General features: G+C 52.5%; 2 protein-coding genes across 2 annotated transcripts; both read left to right on the forward strand.

The window, feature by feature from the left end:
- The first annotated feature begins 12 nt into the window (after positions 1 to 12).
- Positions 13 to 9,213, forward strand: PHF5A (PHD finger protein 5A). Its single transcript, XM_072329150.1, has 4 exons — positions 13 to 305; positions 716 to 739; positions 2,219 to 2,385; positions 5,490 to 9,213. Exons 1-4 carry the CDS (start codon positions 254 to 256, stop codon positions 5,577 to 5,579), a joined length of 333 nt encoding a protein of 110 aa, XP_072185251.1. The 5' UTR covers positions 13 to 253; the 3' UTR covers positions 5,580 to 9,213.
- A 1,209-nt stretch (positions 9,214 to 10,422) lies between these two features.
- On the forward strand, positions 10,423 to 17,089 carry TOB2 (transducer of ERBB2, 2). The gene is made up of 2 exons (XM_072348952.1): positions 10,423 to 10,750; positions 13,321 to 17,089. The coding sequence occupies exon 2, from the start codon at positions 13,407 to 13,409 to the stop codon at positions 14,427 to 14,429; it is 1,023 nt and encodes a 340-aa protein (XP_072205053.1). The 5' UTR covers positions 10,423 to 10,750; positions 13,321 to 13,406; the 3' UTR covers positions 14,430 to 17,089.
- Positions 17,090 to 20,444: the final 3,355 nt, after the last annotated feature.

A 20,444-nucleotide genomic window follows, 5' to 3' on the forward strand; every position in this document is an offset into this window, starting at 1 on the left:
AGGAGGCGCCGAGGGGCGGGATCGAGCGGGTCCTGGCAGGGAGGTACCGGCGGAGAGAGCGGCGTTCCTATGGCGGGGGTACGGGTGCTCCCCGCGTTGAAGGGAGCGACGAGGCGAATAGAGCTTGCAGCACTATGCGGAGCTCGGTTATGGGTCGGTGTCCCCTCTCGGAGCGCCGCTTTGTCGGACGCTCTCCACACCCCTGCCAGGACCGGGGCACGGCGGCAAAGCGCCGAGTAGTGTCGACGGCGCCATGGCCAAGCACCATCCGGATCTCATCTTCTGCCGCAAGCAGGCGGGCGTCGGTGAGTACCGGCGCGGCCTCGGCCCTCCGCACCTTGACGGTGGGGTCGGGCGGCCGTTCGGTGCCCGTTCGGTGCCCGTTAGGTGTCCGTTCGGTGCCCGTTAGGTGCCCGTTCGGTGCCGTCGGGCTCCGCGCGCGCAGCTCCATGCTCTTTCCCCGGCCCTCAGAGCTCGGGCTTCGTGGCGCTTCCCGAGGGCACGCGGCGCTGCCCGGCTCAGGGATGGGGTTGGGGAGCGCGATGCGGCGCTGAGTGCGGGTTTCCTTGTGGCCGGTGCGTGCCGTTGGCCGGACACCGTGCGCCGGAACTGCGGGCCGGGTGGGTGTGCCCTGAGGACAGGCAGCGCTTGTCTTCGTGTTCTGTCTGTAGCCTTAAGTAATATGTGTTCTTTCTAATTCTTTTTCTCCTTACAGCGATTGGAAGGCTTTGTGAAAAATGTGAGTACGTCTTCTGCGTGTAGTTGGTTGAGAACCCAGCGCTGTGGTAAGAGCCTGCAGCTCGGTTTCTCTTTTCGCTCCGCTGCTGACTCGGTGTCACAACGGGTAACTGCAGCTTGGGGTGGGAGGAGTTACCTGTGTGTTGGCCGAAGTGTATGGAGCAAGCGTGAGTCGGTGGGTGCTCACATAGACACGGTGCATGCTGCTCTGGAGGGCATGCTGCAGTACGTTCAGTGGCTGCAGGTACAGAGAGATCTTGATTGATGGATTCCTCGTAATCCGGAACACAGAGCGGTCAGCCTGATGATTTCAAAGGAGCAGAAAAGCACAAAGGAAAAGACTGCACAGCCTGAGAAGGGTTCCCTCCAGCATCTGTTAGAATGGGAAATGGATGGATAAAAGTGCTCCAGTAGATGAATATGCAGAAACAAACATCTGTGCAACCTACTGCAGGGAACCTGCTTTGGCAAAAGTATTGGACTTGATGCCCGGAGATCCCTTCCAACCCCTATAATTCTGTGCTAGTGCTCATCTATAGCAGAAAAGAAAGAGCACAGTTGATCATTAGATTCTTGCAGGAGCTCAGTACAAGTAAGCCAGCTATTTCTGGCTTTCTGAGGAGAAGCACAGTCTGAAGCAACAGAACTGTTTTCAGGAGTACACAGAAGTTAAACGGATTCCCAGTGGTAGTAGCTGAGGGCAGTCAGGACTGAGATTTAAGAGCAAGTTAAATGAGCTGTTTTGGGAGTCAGGATTAAATACCTTGGGAACTGGTAATAAGATATGAAGCCTTTCATCTGGAGGTCAGAGTTTTGGATCGGGGCCTGCAGAGCGGAGACTGCCCGTGGCATCTGATGGCTGTTTCCCTGTATGATAAGAGTGCTTGAATTTCTCTCGGTTCCTTGCGAGAAAGCAAAAGCAACTCTGTGAAGTGGCAGTTTAATGCCGGTTTGCCCTTTTCTTTGGCCTTCTAACGGATGAAGGATTAAAAGCACTACAAATACAATCTCGTATCCCATCCCTTTGAGGGTAGTAACACCAGACTTTGGTTGACGTGGCTGTCTGGGAGATGCTCACTGTGCTGCTGCTGTGTAGGTAAGGACACTAGTCTTGTCCATTTGGCATTTTTTCACAATTGAAACGTTAAGGGAAGTTTGCAGAGTAAAAGTGATGGTATGACTTTAAGCAGTGTTAGCTAGTCACAGAGGGACATGCCTGCAGCTTGCTTTTCTGGGTATGCATATGTGTGATTTTAAAAAGCAACAACAAAAAAACCTTGGATATGGCAGGCTGTTGGCCCTCGTTCCTCTGAAGTCTGTGTAAATATAAAGTTGCACCTTGTGCCTGTAAGCTAAAGTTCTGAAGTCTAACTGCATTGTCTTTGAGCATGCAGGTAAGGTCTTTGTCCAGCAGGCTTTTCCTCTTTTATGTGGGGTGGAGAAAAGGACGTTCTGTAACCAAAGACTGCTGTACTTGCAGGTGATGGCAAATGTGTGATCTGTGACTCGTACGTGCGGCCCTGCACCCTCGTGCGTATATGTGATGAGTGTAACTACGGCTCGTACCAAGGGCGCTGCGTCATCTGCGGGGGCCCAGGGGTGTCTGATGCCTACTACTGCAAGGAGTGTACCATCCAGGAAAAAGATGTACGTTGTCATCCAGTCTCCTTGTAGAATTGCTTATGTCTTCGTTTAATAGCTATGCTTATCTTTAAAGGGACTTAGAGCAAGTGATATTAATGTTAGGACGTTGGATGCTTGGGTTCCGCTCCCAGAACTGGCACTGGTTTTCATTTCCTTGCATTTTTCTTTTCCTGTTGGTGGTTCCCAGTGCTTGTGGAGCATTTTGAGGTAGCGAGCAGTGCCCCAAATCTGCATCCCATGGGATCCTCGTGTGCTTTGCGATGCACGCTCACAGTTCACTTCCTCCACACTCTGCTTGTTACCACTTTCAACTGTTATCTTACTAAATCTCTCAGACAAAGTTTTATCGGCAGCTGAGACATTTTAGACGTTGCAAAGGCGGTGGCAGGATCAGCTTCTTACTGAGTCTGTGGTCATACCATACATGGTATGATCATGCCACTGGCATGTATGGTATCGTAAGGCCTACAGAATCACCACCCATGTTTACCTTTGTGTTACAGAAAAGTTAGCCCTTAGTGCCCTTTGTCCTTGCTCCACTAATTGTCTTTTACAAGCTTAACATTTCTTGTATAATTTCAGTGGGGTGTGAATTTTTTTAATTCTTGTCTGGAATGACCTATGTTGTAAACACCTCCTTTTCTGCTGATCTCTGATTTCTATAATCAGCGCTGTTTAATCTTCTCTTTCTGAAAGATAGTTGCGGTGCCTGTGCTACAAGGCAGATGCTCCCTCTCTAGGTATTCAATAATATCCATCACAGTGAGTGTAAGTCATGAAGAACTGCCAATAATGTAGTAGGAAGACTGTGGGGAGATGCAAGAACGTGATGCTTGTGGTTGCAGTGTGCCGGAATATGGACCTAGTGGAGAGTATCTGCTGTGTGGTTTTTGGGCTGGATCTTTTGCAGACACCATCTCCAGCACACCCTGATGTCAGCAGAGTGTGCTGACAAACAGCTCTGTTTGATTTAGAGGAATGTACTTAGCCGACTGAGCTGCTGCTTTAATTTTCTGCAGCACCCATATTTTCTCTAGAGGTCTTACAGGGCAAGCCCATGTCTGAATTTAGTCAGTAGATCTGACAGGAGCACAATCTTTCTTAGTATCTAAGTATTGTATGTGGATAGAAATGCTGTTGGTGGTACTTCCTTCTACATCTAGAAATGCTGTGAGAAGCAGTAGTTTTGTTGTCTTGTCTGTGGAACCAAAGCACTTGGTTTGACAGTTTATCAGTAAAATAGACCAATTCATATTGATTCCTAATGGGTATTTTTCATGCTTTAGTCTCATCTGTAGGTTCAGATGTAGAGTAGCCCGCTGCTCTGGAAGGGAGGGTTATAGAGAATATAGAGCTGGAGGAGCAGAATAACAAGTCAGAATTGAGGTATTTTGATAGCTGGATGAAACCTGCTGTAGGAGAAGACCATTGCTGTGTACCAGCAAACTTGCATGTTACGAACTATTGCAAATGTGAATTTACAGATCTAAGAGAGCAAGTGACAAGATTGACTTGCAGGATTGAACAGAGATGGTGCAGGTGTAGAATGCTCAGAGTAAAAACAGCTGAAGGTGGTACACATCACAATTACAATAGCTGGTGCTGACCTGAATAGAATAGGAAAAGCAGACAGACACAGCTCTGCACCTGAACCTCTACCAACCTGAGGCTTCAGTCATAACACTCATCTTCCTTCATCCTCAGAGGAAGACTGAAAAGAATCAGGAAGGAAGAAATCAGATCCTTAAATGATGGAGGCGGATGTTTTTAGGCACAATGCAGAGGACCTGGTTAGCATTAGCCTTGGTTTATGCCTCCCTGGAGAAAGGAACTGAGGTATCATTTCATCTCAGTTCTGTCTGCGGGTAAGGTCCAAGATCTGCCTTGTCATCCAGGACAGATCTGAGTTGCAAAATATCATCCTTTCTTGGGGGACAGGGGCATGCTCATGTTCTACCTCCTTGTGAGGGGGTGGAAGAATAAGCAGAGCCCTGCAGTAATGCTGTCAAGATTGTCACAGGCTCCCTGGTTTGTGGGAGGCAAGGCTTGGAAGAGTCCTGCTGCTGAGGTTCCAAGTCAACTAACAAGACAGTAGCTAGAGATGGGTTGTGGCAGGTGATTTACCCCCTTTACTCTTTTCTTGTTACATTTACTATGCAGACCCTCCCCAGCAGGTCACTTCTCCCATGCAGAAGCCAATACTAGTGGCACAGCTTGAGTGCAGTTTCTGCAGTGGCTGACATCTGCCCAGAGGCTTTCTAAATCTAATCCGCTCAGTCTTATGCAACAGTCAAGGACACGTGTTCCTCTGCCTGTTGGGCACCTCAGCTGCTGTTGCTAGCCACATCATTCTGCCCTCAAGAGTTATGCAGATGCTAAGCTCAGGTGGATCACTGACAAATGTTCTGTAGTTTGCAGAGAGGTGCATGTCTCCAACTTGTGTTTGCAGCTATGCCTCTGAAATGGGGCTCTCCTGCTCCCCTTCTTGCATTTGATTTTTTGGTTTTTGTTGTTGCTGCTGTTGTTGGTTTGTTTTTTTTCTGCATGCTTTCTATGGCAGTTCAGGCACAAGGTCTTAATCCACATATCTGCTCTGAATAGCTGTCCTCTCCCAAGAAGACCACGTAGTTTCTGAAGTAATCAATCCAACCTACAGGAAATCTGAGATTCACTTTTGCTGTCACAGCTGAGAGAGATCTCTAAACACAAGAATGGCTTAGTGTCATCCAAAGTAACAAGATTCTTTGTGGCTAAGGAGGGGAAAGGTTATTCCTTCGAGCCTCGTAAATCCTCTGTATCCTAATTTAGAAAGAATCCAGTCTTGAGGCACTGAGCATCCTTTTCATTAAACTGTTATACGAGCTGTTTTCCATGTTCACCCCGGTGAGGAGAGTGTCCTAGAGTAATGTTAAAAAGGCATCCACCCTTTTTCCTCTTGCTGATAGTAACCAGAATATGAGGGCAGTTTGCCTACACGGGTGTTTGAAATGTATATTGAGGACAGGGTGGGGAGAGAGGGACCTGGGATGAGCCTCTTGGAGCTGTGTATGTGATGATAGTGTTCTGTTTGCTCAACTCCCACTTCACATTCTCTTTTCTTTTTGCAGAGAGATGGTTGCCCTAAGATTGTCAACCTGGGCAGTTCCAAGACAGATCTCTTCTATGAAAGGAAAAAGTATGGATTCAAGAAGAGGTGATTCTATCTGTTCACAGCTATACCACCCGTCAGGTTGGCAAGAAGGTCTTGGAGCATCTCTGGACTTTGCTATTACTGAAAACCAGCTATGTTTTCTAAAGCAGTACAAATTCAGTAGTATACTTGGGGCTGAGAGGGGACTGAAACCTGATGGGAACTGACCATTGGAAAGAGTAAATGTGGACTGGCTCTTGTTTTTTCAGTAGCTTTGCTAGTAGCTGTCTGTAACTACCACGGCTAAAAAGTATCCTGGTGGGCAATCATTTGCATATGGAGGAGACTGGCTCAGTAAAAACCAAATGCCGCTGCTGATGTGGAGAAATGCTCTGCTTCCCTTCTTGCCAGGTATCCTCTCAGCAGTTAGAAATCACCCCACACATTGGTACTGAAGCATTGAGGGCCAGTCCTGTGTGTCTGCTCCCCATCCCTTCCTCCTGTATATTTCCACGCTGCCCTGTTTTGTGAAAAAGCACCAATCGTGGCTGGTGCTTTCCTAGGGAGAGCACAGCTGTTCCATGTTTTCTTTGACAGATTAATCCAAGGCCCTTTCTGTAGCCACTCCTGTAGGATGCATACCAATAAAGCTTCTCTCGTTTTTTATGTTTTGTGTAACAGAAGGATTTCTCTCTGGTTCATTCTGTGCCTAACCTCTTTGGAGCTTTCTGGGGACACAGAGGATTAGCCCAGCTAGAACCGTACAATGGGTTATCAGGTTTCCAACAGTGTCTGCTTATGGCCATGTGACCTTGCTGCAAGGAGCTTCAGGGAACGGCTATTGCTTTTGTGCATGTGTGATCCCAGCCGCTGATCATTTTGTCCTGTAGCATGAGGATCGCTGAGCTTGTAACCCTTATCCTAGCTAAAACGGCTGTGGATGTTGTTTCACCATGCAAACATCCAATCCCTTTCTAAAACCTACTAAGCTATTTGACTCGCTGTCCTGTTCTTGTGAATAAGTTAAAGCCTTCCCTGCTGTAACTGGAAACCAACTATTGTGCGATAGGCTATTAGCTGTATGCATGCTGAAAACCAGGGGCTGCTTGTTTGTCAAATACCAGTGCAGGCTAAAAGCGGTCTGTTTGCTCAGCAGAGATCTGGAAGCGGGTGCCTTTACGCAGAGGGATAACTGCGTGTGTGCCCCAGAGGGTTAAATTAGGGCTGTACCATGCCTCATGGTCCTTAAGGTCTTCATAGAGCACAGTGTGTGCTGCAGTTAGGGCAGTGACTCTCTGTATACAGCACCTTCTGGGATTTCAGTTATTACCCTGAAGCTAGTACTGCTTCCTCTAGCTCCTCTCTGACATCTCTTCTGCCTGTTGTAGCCATTTAGGTATTTCAGCTAAGAGAAAACAAGCAGACAAATTGTGATCTCCTTTCCCATAAAAGCAATTTCTTCCTGCTGTAGCTGGCTCTAGCTATGAGTGGTCCTACAGCTATCTCAGCTGTTCCTCCCTCCCCCCTATTTTTCTCTTTTTTTCTCTTCTGTTTTCCTCTTCCAAGCCTTTTGCAATCTCGAGAACATCTGTATATCTTCTTCCCTGCACCTTTGTTCCCTTGCACAGCTTCTGGTTAACTTGTACTAATGTGGATGCCATTTGCTAATATACTCGGAGCAAACTGGTTCTCTGGTTCCAGCAAACCCACTCTGAGTATTTCTGCCTCAGTAAGTGGCTGTCTCTTGTTCCTGGCTGGGAAGCTCATGTCCAAGCTGTTATCAGCTGCGTTAAATTCTGTATTTCTTTCAAACCAGAACATGACATGCAGATTTCTTTTTGTACCTGGAACTTTATCGCTTCAACCAGAATTTATCAGTTACTCTCAGTCAGGCTGCCTGGGTTATCACATAAGGAATGCAGAAGGTTGGTACATATCTTTTCTGCTTTCTTTTCTTTCCCTGAAGTTTTTTAGATGAGAAATGTCATTCAGTGAAGCCAGTGGGAAATGAAGTTTGAATTTCTTTTTTTTTCTCAGAGTTCCTGCCTCTGGTGCAGGGTACCTTAGAAGATCTAATTTTGGAGCTGCCCTTGTTCCTGACCATTTAACCAGGGGTTGCTATAGAGACCTGAGAGCCCTCATCCCTTCCCCCACCCCAAAAAGGGCTGAGCACATTTACTTCCTTGGCATTCCTGCAGCCCTCGCTCTGCCGGGTGTATAGGTCTGCATTTGGCAGCAGCAAGAGTAAAGCTGCCATTTCTAGTTGTTCTGAGTCACTGGGCAGGTGGAGAGAGGGAGGGACGGGCTCTTTTCCCTTCGCCTTGTTTGCTCAGAGAGCTCTGGGGAGAATGCCAAATGCCTCTGCTGCTCACATCAGTTCAGTGCCACTGCCTTTCTGCTACTTTCAAAGCACGGATGGGACATTGCCCTGGAGCTGCTTATGCAGACAAGGGTAACGGATACAGTTGGGTAGCCCAGAAAAACTCCAGCCTTTGCTTGCGTGGTGATGATTTCTGTTCGCCAGTGAGTGATACCCATGTGGGGGCCACCAGGAAAATGAAGTGTTTGTTACCCAAAGAGATCAACAGAACAAAACTCATTGAAATCACTCTTGTCCAGTAGATTCCCTGTCAGAGCACATAGTAAAAAGGGGTGGTAAAGGAGGGAATGAGACAGGGAGTGTTCTGCTGTGTGTTGTTAGGCACTGGAGAGGCATCACTTCCCGGTGCAGGTGATTCAGGGGCTCCCTGGCTGCAGGCAGAGGAGCAAGGACAGCTGGAAGGGATGCTGCCTTTCCTATGGGGCTGAACCCTCATGGTGCTGGCTGCAAATCCTGAGTGCATGGGGCTGAAGCTATTACTTTTCTAGGTGAAGTTAGTGCCTTCCCCCCCACCCCCCATTCAAAAGGATGTTATGTAATGAGTAAAAAATCCTTTTATTTTAAATGTTTACACAGAGGGGGAGGAGAAACATGGAAACTCTTGGCCTATTAGGTAACTGGTCTCTGTTGCCAGTACTAACAAGGCATCGCTGCCTTGTGAAACAGGGATGTTCCCTACACACCCCTTCTGACCAAAGGCCAGCCACCGTGTCACAGCTCAGTTCTGAGCTCAGCAGTAACTCTCCAGCGCACCTCCCGTCATTGAATCGTCTCACCAAGGGCATCATCACAGCCCTTGAGCCTGAATCACGACCTTTAAAAAACGCTGAGGGCTGGCAGATGCCTTGAGCCTACCTCCGAGCTTCCCCAGTGCATAGGTGAAATCCTGCTTTCAGAAACCTTACCTGCAGAGATGTTGCTTTCTCATTACGGAGATCAGCTGGAGATGTCCTGCCTGCTTCAATAGCAGGACAAAGAAATCCATTTCCTTGAGGTTGCCTTGTGACTTGGATGTCAAGAGGTACGGCGGTGTTAATTACGCTGATTACAACCTTCCTCAGCATGGATGAGGCCAGCAGGACTTACCCTGCCCCTGCGGCTGGGCCATTCCTGTGCTGTGTGTGTGTGACTGGGTGGCTGTGCTTTGTGGGAACACCACACGATGGGGAATGCAGGAGCGGATACAGGGACAGGATTCCTCCACACGCACGTGGGCTGGCACTGGGTAATTACAGGAGCTGGTCGAGATGCAAATATCTTAAAGAGTCCTAATGTGTAAACACCCTCTTAGTAACACCTTATTAAAACAACAATAGAATTGTAGCCACGTAATTGCCAATTTTTTTCCTTCACGATGCTAAAAATAGCGCCATCGTTTCAATTTCCTGATGGCTGACGGTGTGACTTTGTTTCCAGCCAAGCAAAGGGTTGTTGGGGAGTTCTTTGGTAGCTGAGTTCCCGTTCAGCTCCAAGGGATGAGTTTAGGTTGGATATGAGGAAGAATTTCTTCCCCATAAGGGCGGTGCAGTCACTGTGCATGGAGGTGCAGAGCCGTGTGGATGTGGCACTGAGGGACGTGTGCAGTGGGCACGGTGGGATGGGCTGATGGTTGGACTCAATGATCTGAACAGTCTTTTCCAACTTCAGTTATTCTATTCTAAGCCCGGGAAGATGCTGAGGATGGCTGTGGGAGCAGGAGAGGAACGTGGTGTTTGGTGATGGGGACAGTGCCTATGGAAAGTTGTCTGACTTTGCATGTCATGCTGCGCACTGAGACGATCCTGTTATAGAGCAATGCCACTCCGCGACGGCACGTTGCTCGGGAATTCTTTAGGACGGAGGCCCGGCGCCCTCACCCCGCCTACAGCCCGGCCTCGCCGTTCTGCGAACTACAGCCCCCAGCAGACCCCGCGCCAAGCCTGGCCCCGCCCCGTACGCACACCCCCTTCTTCTCATTGGCTGAGGCGGCGCACCAATCCGAACGCGCCGCCGGGCCCGGCCGGCCAATGAGGAGGCTGTTGCTAACACGGCTCGGTTATTTTTAGCACTCTGCTGTCGGCGCACCTTGCGGCTCGCCTCCGCCGTGGCCGGGCCGGCCCTATTCGCGGCGGCGGAAGCGCACGGGCGCACTGCGAACAAATAGTCCGCGAACGGCGGGGCGGGGGCTGCTCCCTGCGCGGGGTCCTGCCGGGAGATCGGCGGCCACGGGCCGGGGGAGATCCCAGGGGCCGCGGAGCTCATTCACAGGGGTCGGAGTGTGAGAGACAGCGCCGGGCCGCGTGTGCCCCTCAGTAACGCCGCGGGGGGGGGGGGGGGGGGGGGGTCCCTCCTCGGGTCAGACACTTGATACCCACTAAGCCCCCCCGCCCCTGTCTTCCCTAGTGCTGCTGGACCCTCTGCGCGGCGTGGACAAGAGCAAAAAGAAAGCAAAGAAGTACAAAGTAAAAGAAGGAACATGGCTCGCTCCCCTCCCCCGCGGGCTCAGCGCGCCGGGCGGTGCTGAGGGGTGGGGAAGTAGTCCCGGCCCGCCCCTCCGCGGCCGCATCACGCGGGGCGGGAGCGCGGATCCGTGCGCGGGGTTGCTAAGGGTGAAAGTTTGCCGTGAGTTGGCTCACTCGGGGCCAGGGCGCGGGCGGCTCCAGGCCGGTGGGGGTGAGGCGGCGGCTGTACTCGAACCGACACCTCCGGGCGGACCTCGACACCTTCGGCCCTACAGCCGCGACGCCACCCCCGGGCCCGCCCCGCGGAGGGAGCGCAGCGCTTGACGGGGAGAGAGAGAGAAGCGAGGGACGGGGCGGAGAGCGGCACGCAGCGCTCGGGCTCCCCCGGCCCCCTCAGAGCCTGGAGCTGAGAGAACGGTGAGCGGGGCGGAGGGCTCGGACCGGCGGGACGGGCCGAGGACGGCGTCCCGGGGCTTTCCGTGCGTCTTAACGGGGCTGAGGGGCTCTGCCCGGCCGCGCTCAACAAAGCCGCCGCCGGCTCTGCGCGGGGGAGGGGGGCGGCGGGGCCTCCGCGGGCGGCCCGGGGGTGCCCTTCGCTGCCGGGGGTGGAGGTCAGACCCGGTTCTGTGCTCGTGGAGCCGCCTCGGGGTCTCTCGGCCTGAGAGGGGGCCGCCTTGTCCTGCACCCCCCCCACACACATACACGCCCCCCCCCCCCGCCTCCCCGCTTCGCTGACAGGGAGAGGGAGGAGGAGGCGAAGGAGGGAGGGGGGCGGCTGCCCGGCGGTCGCCGGCTTCGGGGCGTTGCTCCGGGACGGGCGGTGCCGCACCGCGCATGTGCCGTGGAAAATTTTTCGGCCTGCCCCACCGAGGCAGCGCTGGGGCGGCGGGCGGAGCCGCGCGCGGGACCTGCCGGGCCTCGTAGTTCGGAGGGGAAGTGGGTCACGGGGAGCGGGGCGGCGCGGGGGGGCGCGCGGACTGCAGCTCCCAGAGTGCCGCGCGGCGGGAGGCGGCCCAGAGGCTGGGAGGTAAAATGGCGGCGGCGGCACGGGCGCAGCCGGTCCTGGGGGAGCGGCCCGGGGGGGGGGGGGGGGCCGGCGCGGCTCCGGGGCGGCTGGACCGCGGCTTGGCTTTGCGCTGTGTGGAAACGCTTTGGAAGGAGCTCGAGGGGTCCCCGGGAACAGGGCCTCCCCTTGTTAGCAGCCTAAGGAATGGTAGCTCTCAGTGTCCCTGTGAGCCTGGGGGGTGATTAATCCGTGGTTTTCATAGGGAACGTTCGGAGCGCACCCCTCCATAAAGAGAGGGGGCTCGGTGAAGGAGAAAAGGGACCTGCAGGCGGCTGGTGAGGGTGGGGGACCCTCCGTGCCCTGCACGTAACCTCGTGTCTCTCGCTATTGTTGGCTCTGGGTTAGCGTTTAGCACATGGGATGTGAGCATTGACCAAGTAGCCGGGCTTTTTTCCTACTGAATTTGCGGGGATCTCAAATTTCCCACTCCTCTGGGCCCTCATAGCAGGCAGGCTTTCATAGAACCACCCCTTGGGGTAGCACAGGGCTTTGTGAACCCTCTCTGGGAGGTCACTGTACTCCTCTGGGGCTCTGCCCGGTGCCCCTCTCTCTGTACAGGGCTCTGTCTCAGCCCTGAGGCTTCTGCCTTCTGGAAATGATTCCTCCTTTCTTCCTGCTGGAAGCTCTGCTTTCTCATTGCTTCTTTGGTGTTCCTCCGTTCTTGGTCAGTCCCTGGGCTCATTCCTGTGGTTTCTCATGTTACTGAGTTAAACCTGAAAGGGATTCCTCCAGCATTGGCCTTGCTATTGGCAGGCTTGAGCTGTGGGATTTGTTGTTGGTTCCTCAAACTGAGCCTTCTTTAACTCCAATTCACGCAGTAAGAAAACGTAAAACGTACCTGCTTGTTTTCTTAGTAATAAAGCTTAAAAATAGTTGAGGTTTTTTCTTAAAATGTGCTTATTTAATTCTACTCGTCCACTCAGCCAGCTGAAGCCAACAAGTCTGGGCAGTTCCTCCTAGCCTGGGTGTGGGGCTTTGCTGCCGGCCTCCTGCTTTTTTGGGGGAATGCTGACAGCTGAGGTTTGTGCTCCATCCCCGCCCCCAGATAATTGGCACAGGTCGTAAACACCGCCGGGCACCGCATGAGAGCATCCCCGCAGCCCATGTTAGGAAGGCAGCTTAGCATGGTGTGGCTTCTCGAGCAAGGTGAGGGTAGCTGAAGGCTGAACAGCCTCTGATGAAGCTGCCAATTAAAAACTGGATATTCTGCTTGCCTGCAGAGAGGCGTGTAGGCTGCTGGAAGTGCGCTTCCTCATCAGATATCTGTGGGATGCGTTTGCTCGGGGTGAGTGACAACGCACAGTGCAGGCCTACCTGGGGGTTGTACACAGGTAAACAATAAATCCGAGTGTAATGGGAGAGCTGAGTGTTGTGGTTTCACATGGTGCTTTGTGTGGATTCTCTCCATTTCAAAGACTTCCTTGGGCAGGTGAGAGGGGAGAAAGGATTACTTCAGTCTGTGCCGGTAGGACGTGGTGCTCCTGGTCTCCCAAGGAGAGCCATCTCCACACAGGTCCCTGCAGAGCTGCCGAGAGAGTCACGAGGCTTCCAGGTGGTGCTCGTGTGCTTGGAGAGGCGGCTGCAGGGAGCTGTGCTGGAAGCAACCGGATGCCAGGGCGTAGTGAGGCGTGTTGGCTGAAATAGCTCTGCCACAGCAGGCAGTTGGCCTGCCTGCTTTTGGCAGCGAGATGGGTACACGGCACGTAGCTGTGCACAGGAGCAGCTACGCTCCTGTTTCTTCTGCACAGGACCAGGAAGGCTGTTCCCCAGCAGCACCAGGAATTCGGGGCTGACGCCTAGTGAGCATCGCTGCTTGTTCCGCTTCTGTTAATGAAACAGTGTGGCTGTTTATCTCAGTAGGTGGAGAGTTGTTGTATTTTCTCATTTTCATCCATCCTTTTCTCTTTTTTTTTTTTCCTAGGTCTGCTTGGAGCCAAATCCTTTCTATGTGTGTGTCATTTTGTCTCTTTTAATACACTGCCCTGACTTGCTTGCTGTGAAGGGAGTATGCATCTGGAGATTAAAGTTGCTCTTAACTTCATCATCTCATACCTGTACAACAAGCTTCCTCGGAGGCGGGCGGACCTGTTTGGTGAGGAGCTAGAGCGCCTGCTGAAGAAGAAATATGAGGGTCACTGGTACCCAGAGAAGCCTCTGAAGGGCTCAGGCTACCGCTGTGTTCATATTGGGGAGACGGTGGACCCAGTAGTGGAGCTGGCGGCCAAGCGGAGCGGACTGGCTGTGGAGGATGTACGTGCCAATGTGCCAGAAGAACTGAGCGTCTGGATTGATCCCTTCGAGGTCTCCTACCAGATCGGTGAGAAGGGCTCTGTTAAGGTCCTCTACCTGGATGACAGCGAGGGCTGCAGCGCTGCTGAGCTAGACAAAGAAATCAAGAGCAGCTTCAACCCTGATGCCCAGGTATTTGTCCCCATTGGCAGCCAGGACAACTCGCTGTCTAACTCTCCATCCCCCTCTTTTGGCCAGTCACCGAGTCCCACCTTCATCCCTCGCTCTGCCCAGCCCATCACTTTCACCACTGCCACGTTTGCTGCCACTAAGTTTGGCTCCACCAAGATGAAGAAGGGTGGAGGGGCCGGAGCAGGGGGTGGCGGTGCAGGGGCTGCGCAACAGCCGCGGATGGTCAGGTCGCCCACTACCAACCTGCTGAAGCACAAGGGCCTCTCCCTGTCCATGCACTCTCTGAACTTCATCGGGGGTGCTGGGAGCCAAGCCCCGCAGTCGCAGCTCTCCCCCAATGCCAAGGAGTTCGTTTACAGCGGCGGCTCACCAGGGGCCAGCAGCCTGTTCTTTGATGGTGTTGCCAGTGAGAGCCAGGCCAGCAGCATCCCTCCGGCATCGCAGTTCAACGCTGGCACGGGCAGCACCTTTGACATGGCTCAGGTCTTCGGCGGCAGCACCAACAGCCTCTTCTTGGAGAAGTCTCCCTTTGTGGAAGGACTCAGCTACAACCTGAACGCCATGCAGTATCCCAGCCAGTCCTTCCAGCCCGTCGTCCTGGCCAACTGAACGCAGGGAAGGAGAGTATTGGGGGCACGGGAGGGAGGGGGGGAACAACAACAACAAAACACACGGGGAGAGAAAACAGAAATATACAGAAAATATTCAAATCTTATAAATATAACTTCTTGGAAAAAGAAAGAGCCCAGTGTTGTTGCGCTGTGCTGGCAACGCTCCTGAAGCACTGACTTGTTTTTTTAACTCAGTCCCTGTGCTTTTTCTCCTACTCACTTTTTTACTCTTTAAACGAGTCTCTGGTCTTTTGGGTTGTGTTCCCCCTTCCCCATCCCCAGGTCAGCACAGATGTAGGTCACAGTGCTCCCTTTCCCCTCCCGCCTGGCTGTAGGAGGGGCAGGCAGAATGAGGTGGGCTCGCTTTGCTGTTACTGCTGTGTGTGTGGGAGGAGAGCATCTCATGTGCCTGCAGGTTCGCACTACTGCGCTGTTGTTGCTCCAGGCTGCTGTCGAGCATCCAGTTGTGTCCGTGCTGAGAAGCACCCGCTGCCACCTCTCATCTCCAGCTGTAGAAGGGCAGAACTGCTTTCGGTCCCTCTTGTGCACCAGCCAAGGGGCTTTTCTGTGCCCTTTTGGGGTTGGCTCGGAGGGCAGCCCTGCAGTGTAGGAACGCTACGGGTCTGTCCCTGTGTGAGGAGGTGGTGCTGAGCTGTTGGATCCTGTCCCCTCCTGGTGGACACCCTACCTGCAGGGCTGAGCATTCACTTGTGATCCTTTGGTCCTAGGTTTGAACTCTTGTTGCTGGCTGTGGATTTATCTTCATCTTAGAGAGGGGATTTTTTTCTGTAGTTAGAGGCAGCGTTATTTTGGGGAGAAGGAAGGGCTATGTTGTGGAAGCTGCTGTCTTGAGCAATGGTAAGTAGTCTACAGGTCACTTCTGTGCCAGGGTCTGAGCCCCCAGGTGGGGCTGGAGGACCCCTGGGTGTGAAGGAGCCTCCTTGGAGGCTGTGGTGGGAGCACGGCAGAGTGCGGAGAGGAGAGAAACAGTGATGAGACTCCAATTTTTGAAGTTTAAAAGAAAAATGAGCTTTTTGCTGCCTGGCTCAGGGTTTAGTTCTCTTGAAACGATGTCTCTGGAGCACCCTCCGAAAAACCCACTTCTGTGGTTGCTGTACCAATGTGCTCCTTCAGGACATCTCTGTACAGTGAGGTGCTCCGCAGCTCGTGCTTTTTCCCTCTCCTTGATCCGAGATGAAGGCGTGTCAGCCCTCCTGTTGTTGCCGGTGAGCCTTTGCAGAGGCAACGGGATGGGTGTGGAGGGCCATTGCTGCCACAGTGTTGAGGAGCATTTCCATCCTGGCGGGGGCAGGCCCCCAGCAGGCTGCTTGCTGCCATCGGGCTATGAGCGGCACGGCGGGCCGGCTCACTTGGCTTCTCCCAAAATGGCATCCGTAGCCTCAGCCCTGTGGGTTTCCAGGCTGGAGCAAGCTGCTCAGGAACAGCTGAGCCATCTGCATCTTTCTTTTCCTATTCTGTTTGGTTTTTAACCTACTTATGGATGTTACCACTGCCACCCTCTCCCTGGGAGCACACTACTGACTGCCAGGGCCCGCTCCTGGGACCCGGCTGTCCCCAGTGCCGGCAGTGCCACCTGCCAGTCGCTGCCGTGGGACAGCGGACCCCTTTGGGGAGAGGCAGGGAGCCCCAACCCTGTGCGTGTGAAGCTTCGATGCCACTTTGCCCCCAGAGCCACGTTGGGAACCGTGGCGCAAGGGGAGGGAGGGACCAAGCTCTGTATCAAACAAGTGTGCTTCAGAAGCGTTGGGAAGCTTCAGGCGGCGATGGAAACATAGCAGCCTTTTCAGGGCTTTTCTAGTCTTGGATGTAGGCGTTCGGCTTCAGTTTTATTTTTTAAAACCTGCACTAATTTACCTGGTTTCTTAGGGAGAGAAGAGAGACTTTTCGCTTTGGTTTTTTTGGTTTTGTTTTGTTGGTTTTTTGTTTTTTAAACTTTATTTTTTATGGGTTTGTGTTCTTTTCGTTGACGTCCGTTTGTATTGAATAATTTGCTACATTTGTAAGATGCAAGAGGTCTATATAATATATGTATATTTCTAACGTAAAAGAAAAAAAAAACAAAAAAAAACTGTAATTTTTTTCTTTTCGAGATTTTTTCTTAAAAAAAAAAAGAGGAGAGAGAAAAAATATTTTTTCAGGAAAAAAAAAACCTTAAAAAACAAACAAACAACACAAAAAAAAAACCACAAAAAAAAAAAAAGGCAGTGAAGATTCCTTTCTCCCCTTCTCAGCCTCCTCCTGGCCTTCCCGCCACATTGCCCTGTGGAGAAGGAATGAATGCGAGAGATCCGTGCTGCTCCGGGTGGAGGATCCGTGTGTGCTTTGGTGGCTCCTTTGTGAGGCAGGAGGGCTCTGAGGGGGGAGATCTGGGGGACTGATGGCTTTTTTTTTTCCTTTTCTTTTATTTTTTTTCCTTTTATTTCTTTTTCTTTCCTTGTTGTGTAGCGAAGGAGGAATACAATCAGAGTTTTGTATTCAGAATGTTGTGCAATATTTTGGGACGGGATATTGGCGTGTCTTTAGAGATTTAGTTAAAAAACAAACAACAACAACAAAAAAAAAAGGTTGATCAAATCTGTACAGTTTCTATCGTTCCAGATTTTTTTAAGTTTGTATTAAAAGCATGATATAATAACTGCTCGTCGTGTCTTGCTGTACGCTGGGATGTGCTCATGGAGCAGCTCCTGTTGGTGGGCAGCCCACAGCCCTGGGCTCTGAATTTCTTCCTGGAGAAGCCGGTGTTGCTTTGCCCTTGGGTTTGTGATCCCCGGGAGCCAGGCACGCTGTGCTCCATGTGACCGCCATGCTGTGCTAAGCAACAACGCTCTATTTTTTGTTCCCTTTTGCATCTCAAACCCCTTGTAATCATTTATCTGAGGTGTGCACCAGCTCTTGCCCTCCTGGAAACACTAAAGGGCAGCTATGCCTGCCTGCTCCTTACCTTGCTTTTGCCTGGCTCTGATGCAGGCCCTTTTTGGGCACAGGTGTGCAGAGGGACTGTGCCTGCAGTTAGTTCAGAGCCGATAGCTGAGCAGGTGACAGCTTGGCATCACCTTGCGTTTGCTGTTGCCATGTCTCCATGAGCAGGGTGTGTGAGGGTTGGCTGTGAGCGTCATACCAGGCCAGGGTGCTGAGCAGGTCAGTTCCCAAATAGGGTGCAATATGTGGCAGCGAGGTGGGGCTCGTCTACTGGAGCCAGGGGGTGGTTTCAGCAAGGTGAGGGTGTGGGGATGTCAGTCAGATGCTCATTGTGGGAAGCTCTGCTGCTATGGAGGAAAACTTGCTGCTTGAGTCACCAGGCAGTCAGCTCTAAGGAGGAGACAGCTTGGGTAGGGAATGCCATGCTTACCCCTGCATTTTCAGCCTGTGACAGCAGCAGACGCAGCACCACTGCCTTATGCAAGCACAGAAAGCCCACTGTAAGACAGCCGTGTACTGGCCTGTGTTCTAAATACAGGCCCAGCAAGAGCAATCCAAGTCTGCTCTGGCAGGTGAGCACTTCCCGCTGCCCCAGAGCCTTCGTGGCCATGGCATAGCTGGGGACAAACACCGCTTTGCGCAGGAGCCTCGCTGTGCCCTGGCTCTTGTGCTAGGCCAGAACCAGGATATGGAAAAACACTGCACCCCCTGCTAGTGTGAACGCTGCTTCCTATCTGTACCACTTGGGGACAGCCAATTTGTGCGACAGCCAATCCATGTGTCCACAGCCAACAGCAAGAGTGATTCCAGCCTGGCAAGCGTGTGCTGGGAGGGACGTGTGAGGTTTTCCCATCGCCACGGAGAGAGTGTGGGCAATAAGACCTCTGCAAAGAAATTCATGCCCACATTTTGCCTGTAGGAAGGCCTGGGAGAAGCTCACCTTCCTCACCAAACACTGAAGAAGCCACTGTGGACACTGTCCGTGTGTTTTTTTCCCACTCGATTTTGTTGACCTGGCACAGGAGCCGTGCTGCTGGTGCAGGTCCCTGTGAGGGAGCACGTCCCTCTTGCTCCACAGGGTGTTTCCACCAAGGGCAGAGTTTTCCTTGCAGTGAATCAGCTAGCGAGCGTTTACAGAAGTTACAGCTCTGGCTCTCAGCAGAAAAAGCCAACACCCACAGGAGGCAGCGGATGATGGGCAGTGCTGCTGCAGACCTCCCAGCACAGCGGCTCCCACCTGGACACGAGCACCAAGTTGCAGTGCTGTCATCACCAGCACTGGTGCAGAGGTGCTTAGGTCCAAGGAGGGGATGCGGCTCCATCCTGGTCACACTGAGTACTCCGGTATCCATCTGCCTGTCCTGGTGCCTCACATGGTGCCCTGAACAGAAAGAAGAGGATGCTGAGGGATGGAATCATGGAGTCATTGAGGTTGAAAAAGACATCTAAGATCACTGAGTCCAACCAGCAACTGACCACATCCCTCAGTGCCACATCCACACGGCTCTGGTACACCTCCAGGGATGGTGACTGAGCCCCCTGCAGCGCCACTCTTCCCTTATAGCCATCTGAACCTCCCTCCCTCAGCATTAAGGCCATTATCTCTCATCCTAAATAGAGACACACTGGGAACAGGTGGCTGGTACATCCCAGTCATTCCATCGCTTAGCATCTACCAAGGAGCAATATTCTTCAATAAACTTCAACAGCTTTGTATTAAGCAGAGCACTGTGCATCTAACCAACATGTGCTCCACAACAGCTGCACCAGATTGGCTTTTGTTGCAGGAAAGATCCACTCACCACATCTCATTGTCCTCCCATTCATAGACTCCGTCCTGTCCCATCCCATGGCCATGCGGAAGATGGGAAAACCCCAGTGGCCCCATACTGACCTTGGTCTGGGTGTTCAGTGCCCTGCAGTGCTTGGGGACAAAGTGCTGTCTGCCCTGGGGACACAACACAGGTGCCATGTGTCCCCAGCAGCTGAACAACACTCGACTTTCCTGGAAAGCAGGAGTAACTCGTTATGCTGGGTCACTTAGGGACCACAGCAGTCACCTGTGAAGCTTCCTGGGGCAATGTGGACTGGATCCTTCCCTTGCCTGTCCAGTACAGCTGCATAGCCAAGAACCAGTCAGGGCTGGACATCGTCATCTAGAACACCAGCAGAGGCCCCTGAAGTGACACAACTGCCTTCCCCCAGGCTAGCGTCTCACATGTACAGCTGGTGGCAGCTGCCCATCATTACTGCAGAGCCACAAAGGCAGGAATAAGGTGTCCTGATGGAGGAGTTTCCGAATGCTGGCTTGATCAATCCAGTCTTCCCTCTGTAAATTGTCTTGGATGAAGATACGTCACTGATTTTGTCTCAGGTACAAGGAATCACAGAATCATAAAATCCCAGGATGGTTGGGTCAGAAGGAACCTCAGAGCCCACCCAGTCCCACCCCGTGCTGTGGGCTCCCAGCTCAGGCTCCCCGGGGCCCCATCCAACATCTCCACATCCCTCTTGTACCCAGGCCTGGATGCAAGGACCTTTGGCCAGTTGGAGAGCCAGGCTTCCTGCTTTTTGGGGATAATGCTGGCAGGGGAATTGGCAACTGCTGCTGCAGGAGATAATTGTCACTTGGTGGATCTCACTCAGCAAGGCAGGCTGCGGGGCCTCTCCAGATCTTCCTGCCCTTGGGCACAGCCTGCTCTGCTCCTGCCTGGAGCATCTCCTGGTGCTGATGCTCTTCACCGGGCAGACCATAAAAAGGGAAGTGAAGGGATGCATCTGCATCTCCATCTGTTTGCCACTGCATGTACTTGCTGCCAGAGCACATGAGAAGACCCCAGAAGTGTGGCAAGGTTTCCTGACTCTCTGGCTATAAGAGCAGGTAAAGCTACCACAGGTACCAGCATTCAGATGGGAACGTGCCCACCAGGAAACTTGGGAAGTTGGCCACAGCCACCTGCATGCAGCAATGTGGTGCTTCTATCAATGTCAGCATGGCACACAGCTGCGGGAGCTCAGGCTGTGCTGCAGCACATGGCTGGCACAAGCTCCCTGGTGCTGCTGCAATAGCCCG

Source organism: Excalfactoria chinensis, chromosome 1, assembly GCF_039878825.1.
Source record: "Excalfactoria chinensis isolate bCotChi1 chromosome 1, bCotChi1.hap2, whole genome shotgun sequence".
Classification (NCBI taxonomy): Eukaryota; Metazoa; Chordata; class Aves; order Galliformes; family Phasianidae; genus Excalfactoria; species Excalfactoria chinensis.

Bases quoted from the DNA above. Each gene is read 5' to 3' on its own strand.
- PHF5A (XM_072329150.1), top strand. From the start codon at position 254: ATGGCCAAGCACCATCCGGATCTCATCTTCTGCCGCAAGCAGGCGGGC. The intron at 306-715 runs GTGAGTACCGGC...TTCTCCTTACAG, and splicing joins CCGCAAGCAGGCGGGCGTCG to CGATTGGAAGGCTTTGTGAA. The intron at 2,386-5,489 runs GTACGTTGTCAT...TTCTTTTTGCAG, and splicing joins GTACCATCCAGGAAAAAGAT to AGAGATGGTTGCCCTAAGAT.
- TOB2 (XM_072348952.1), top strand. From the start codon at position 13,407: ATGCATCTGGAGATTAAAGTTGCTCTTAACTTCATCATCTCATACCTG.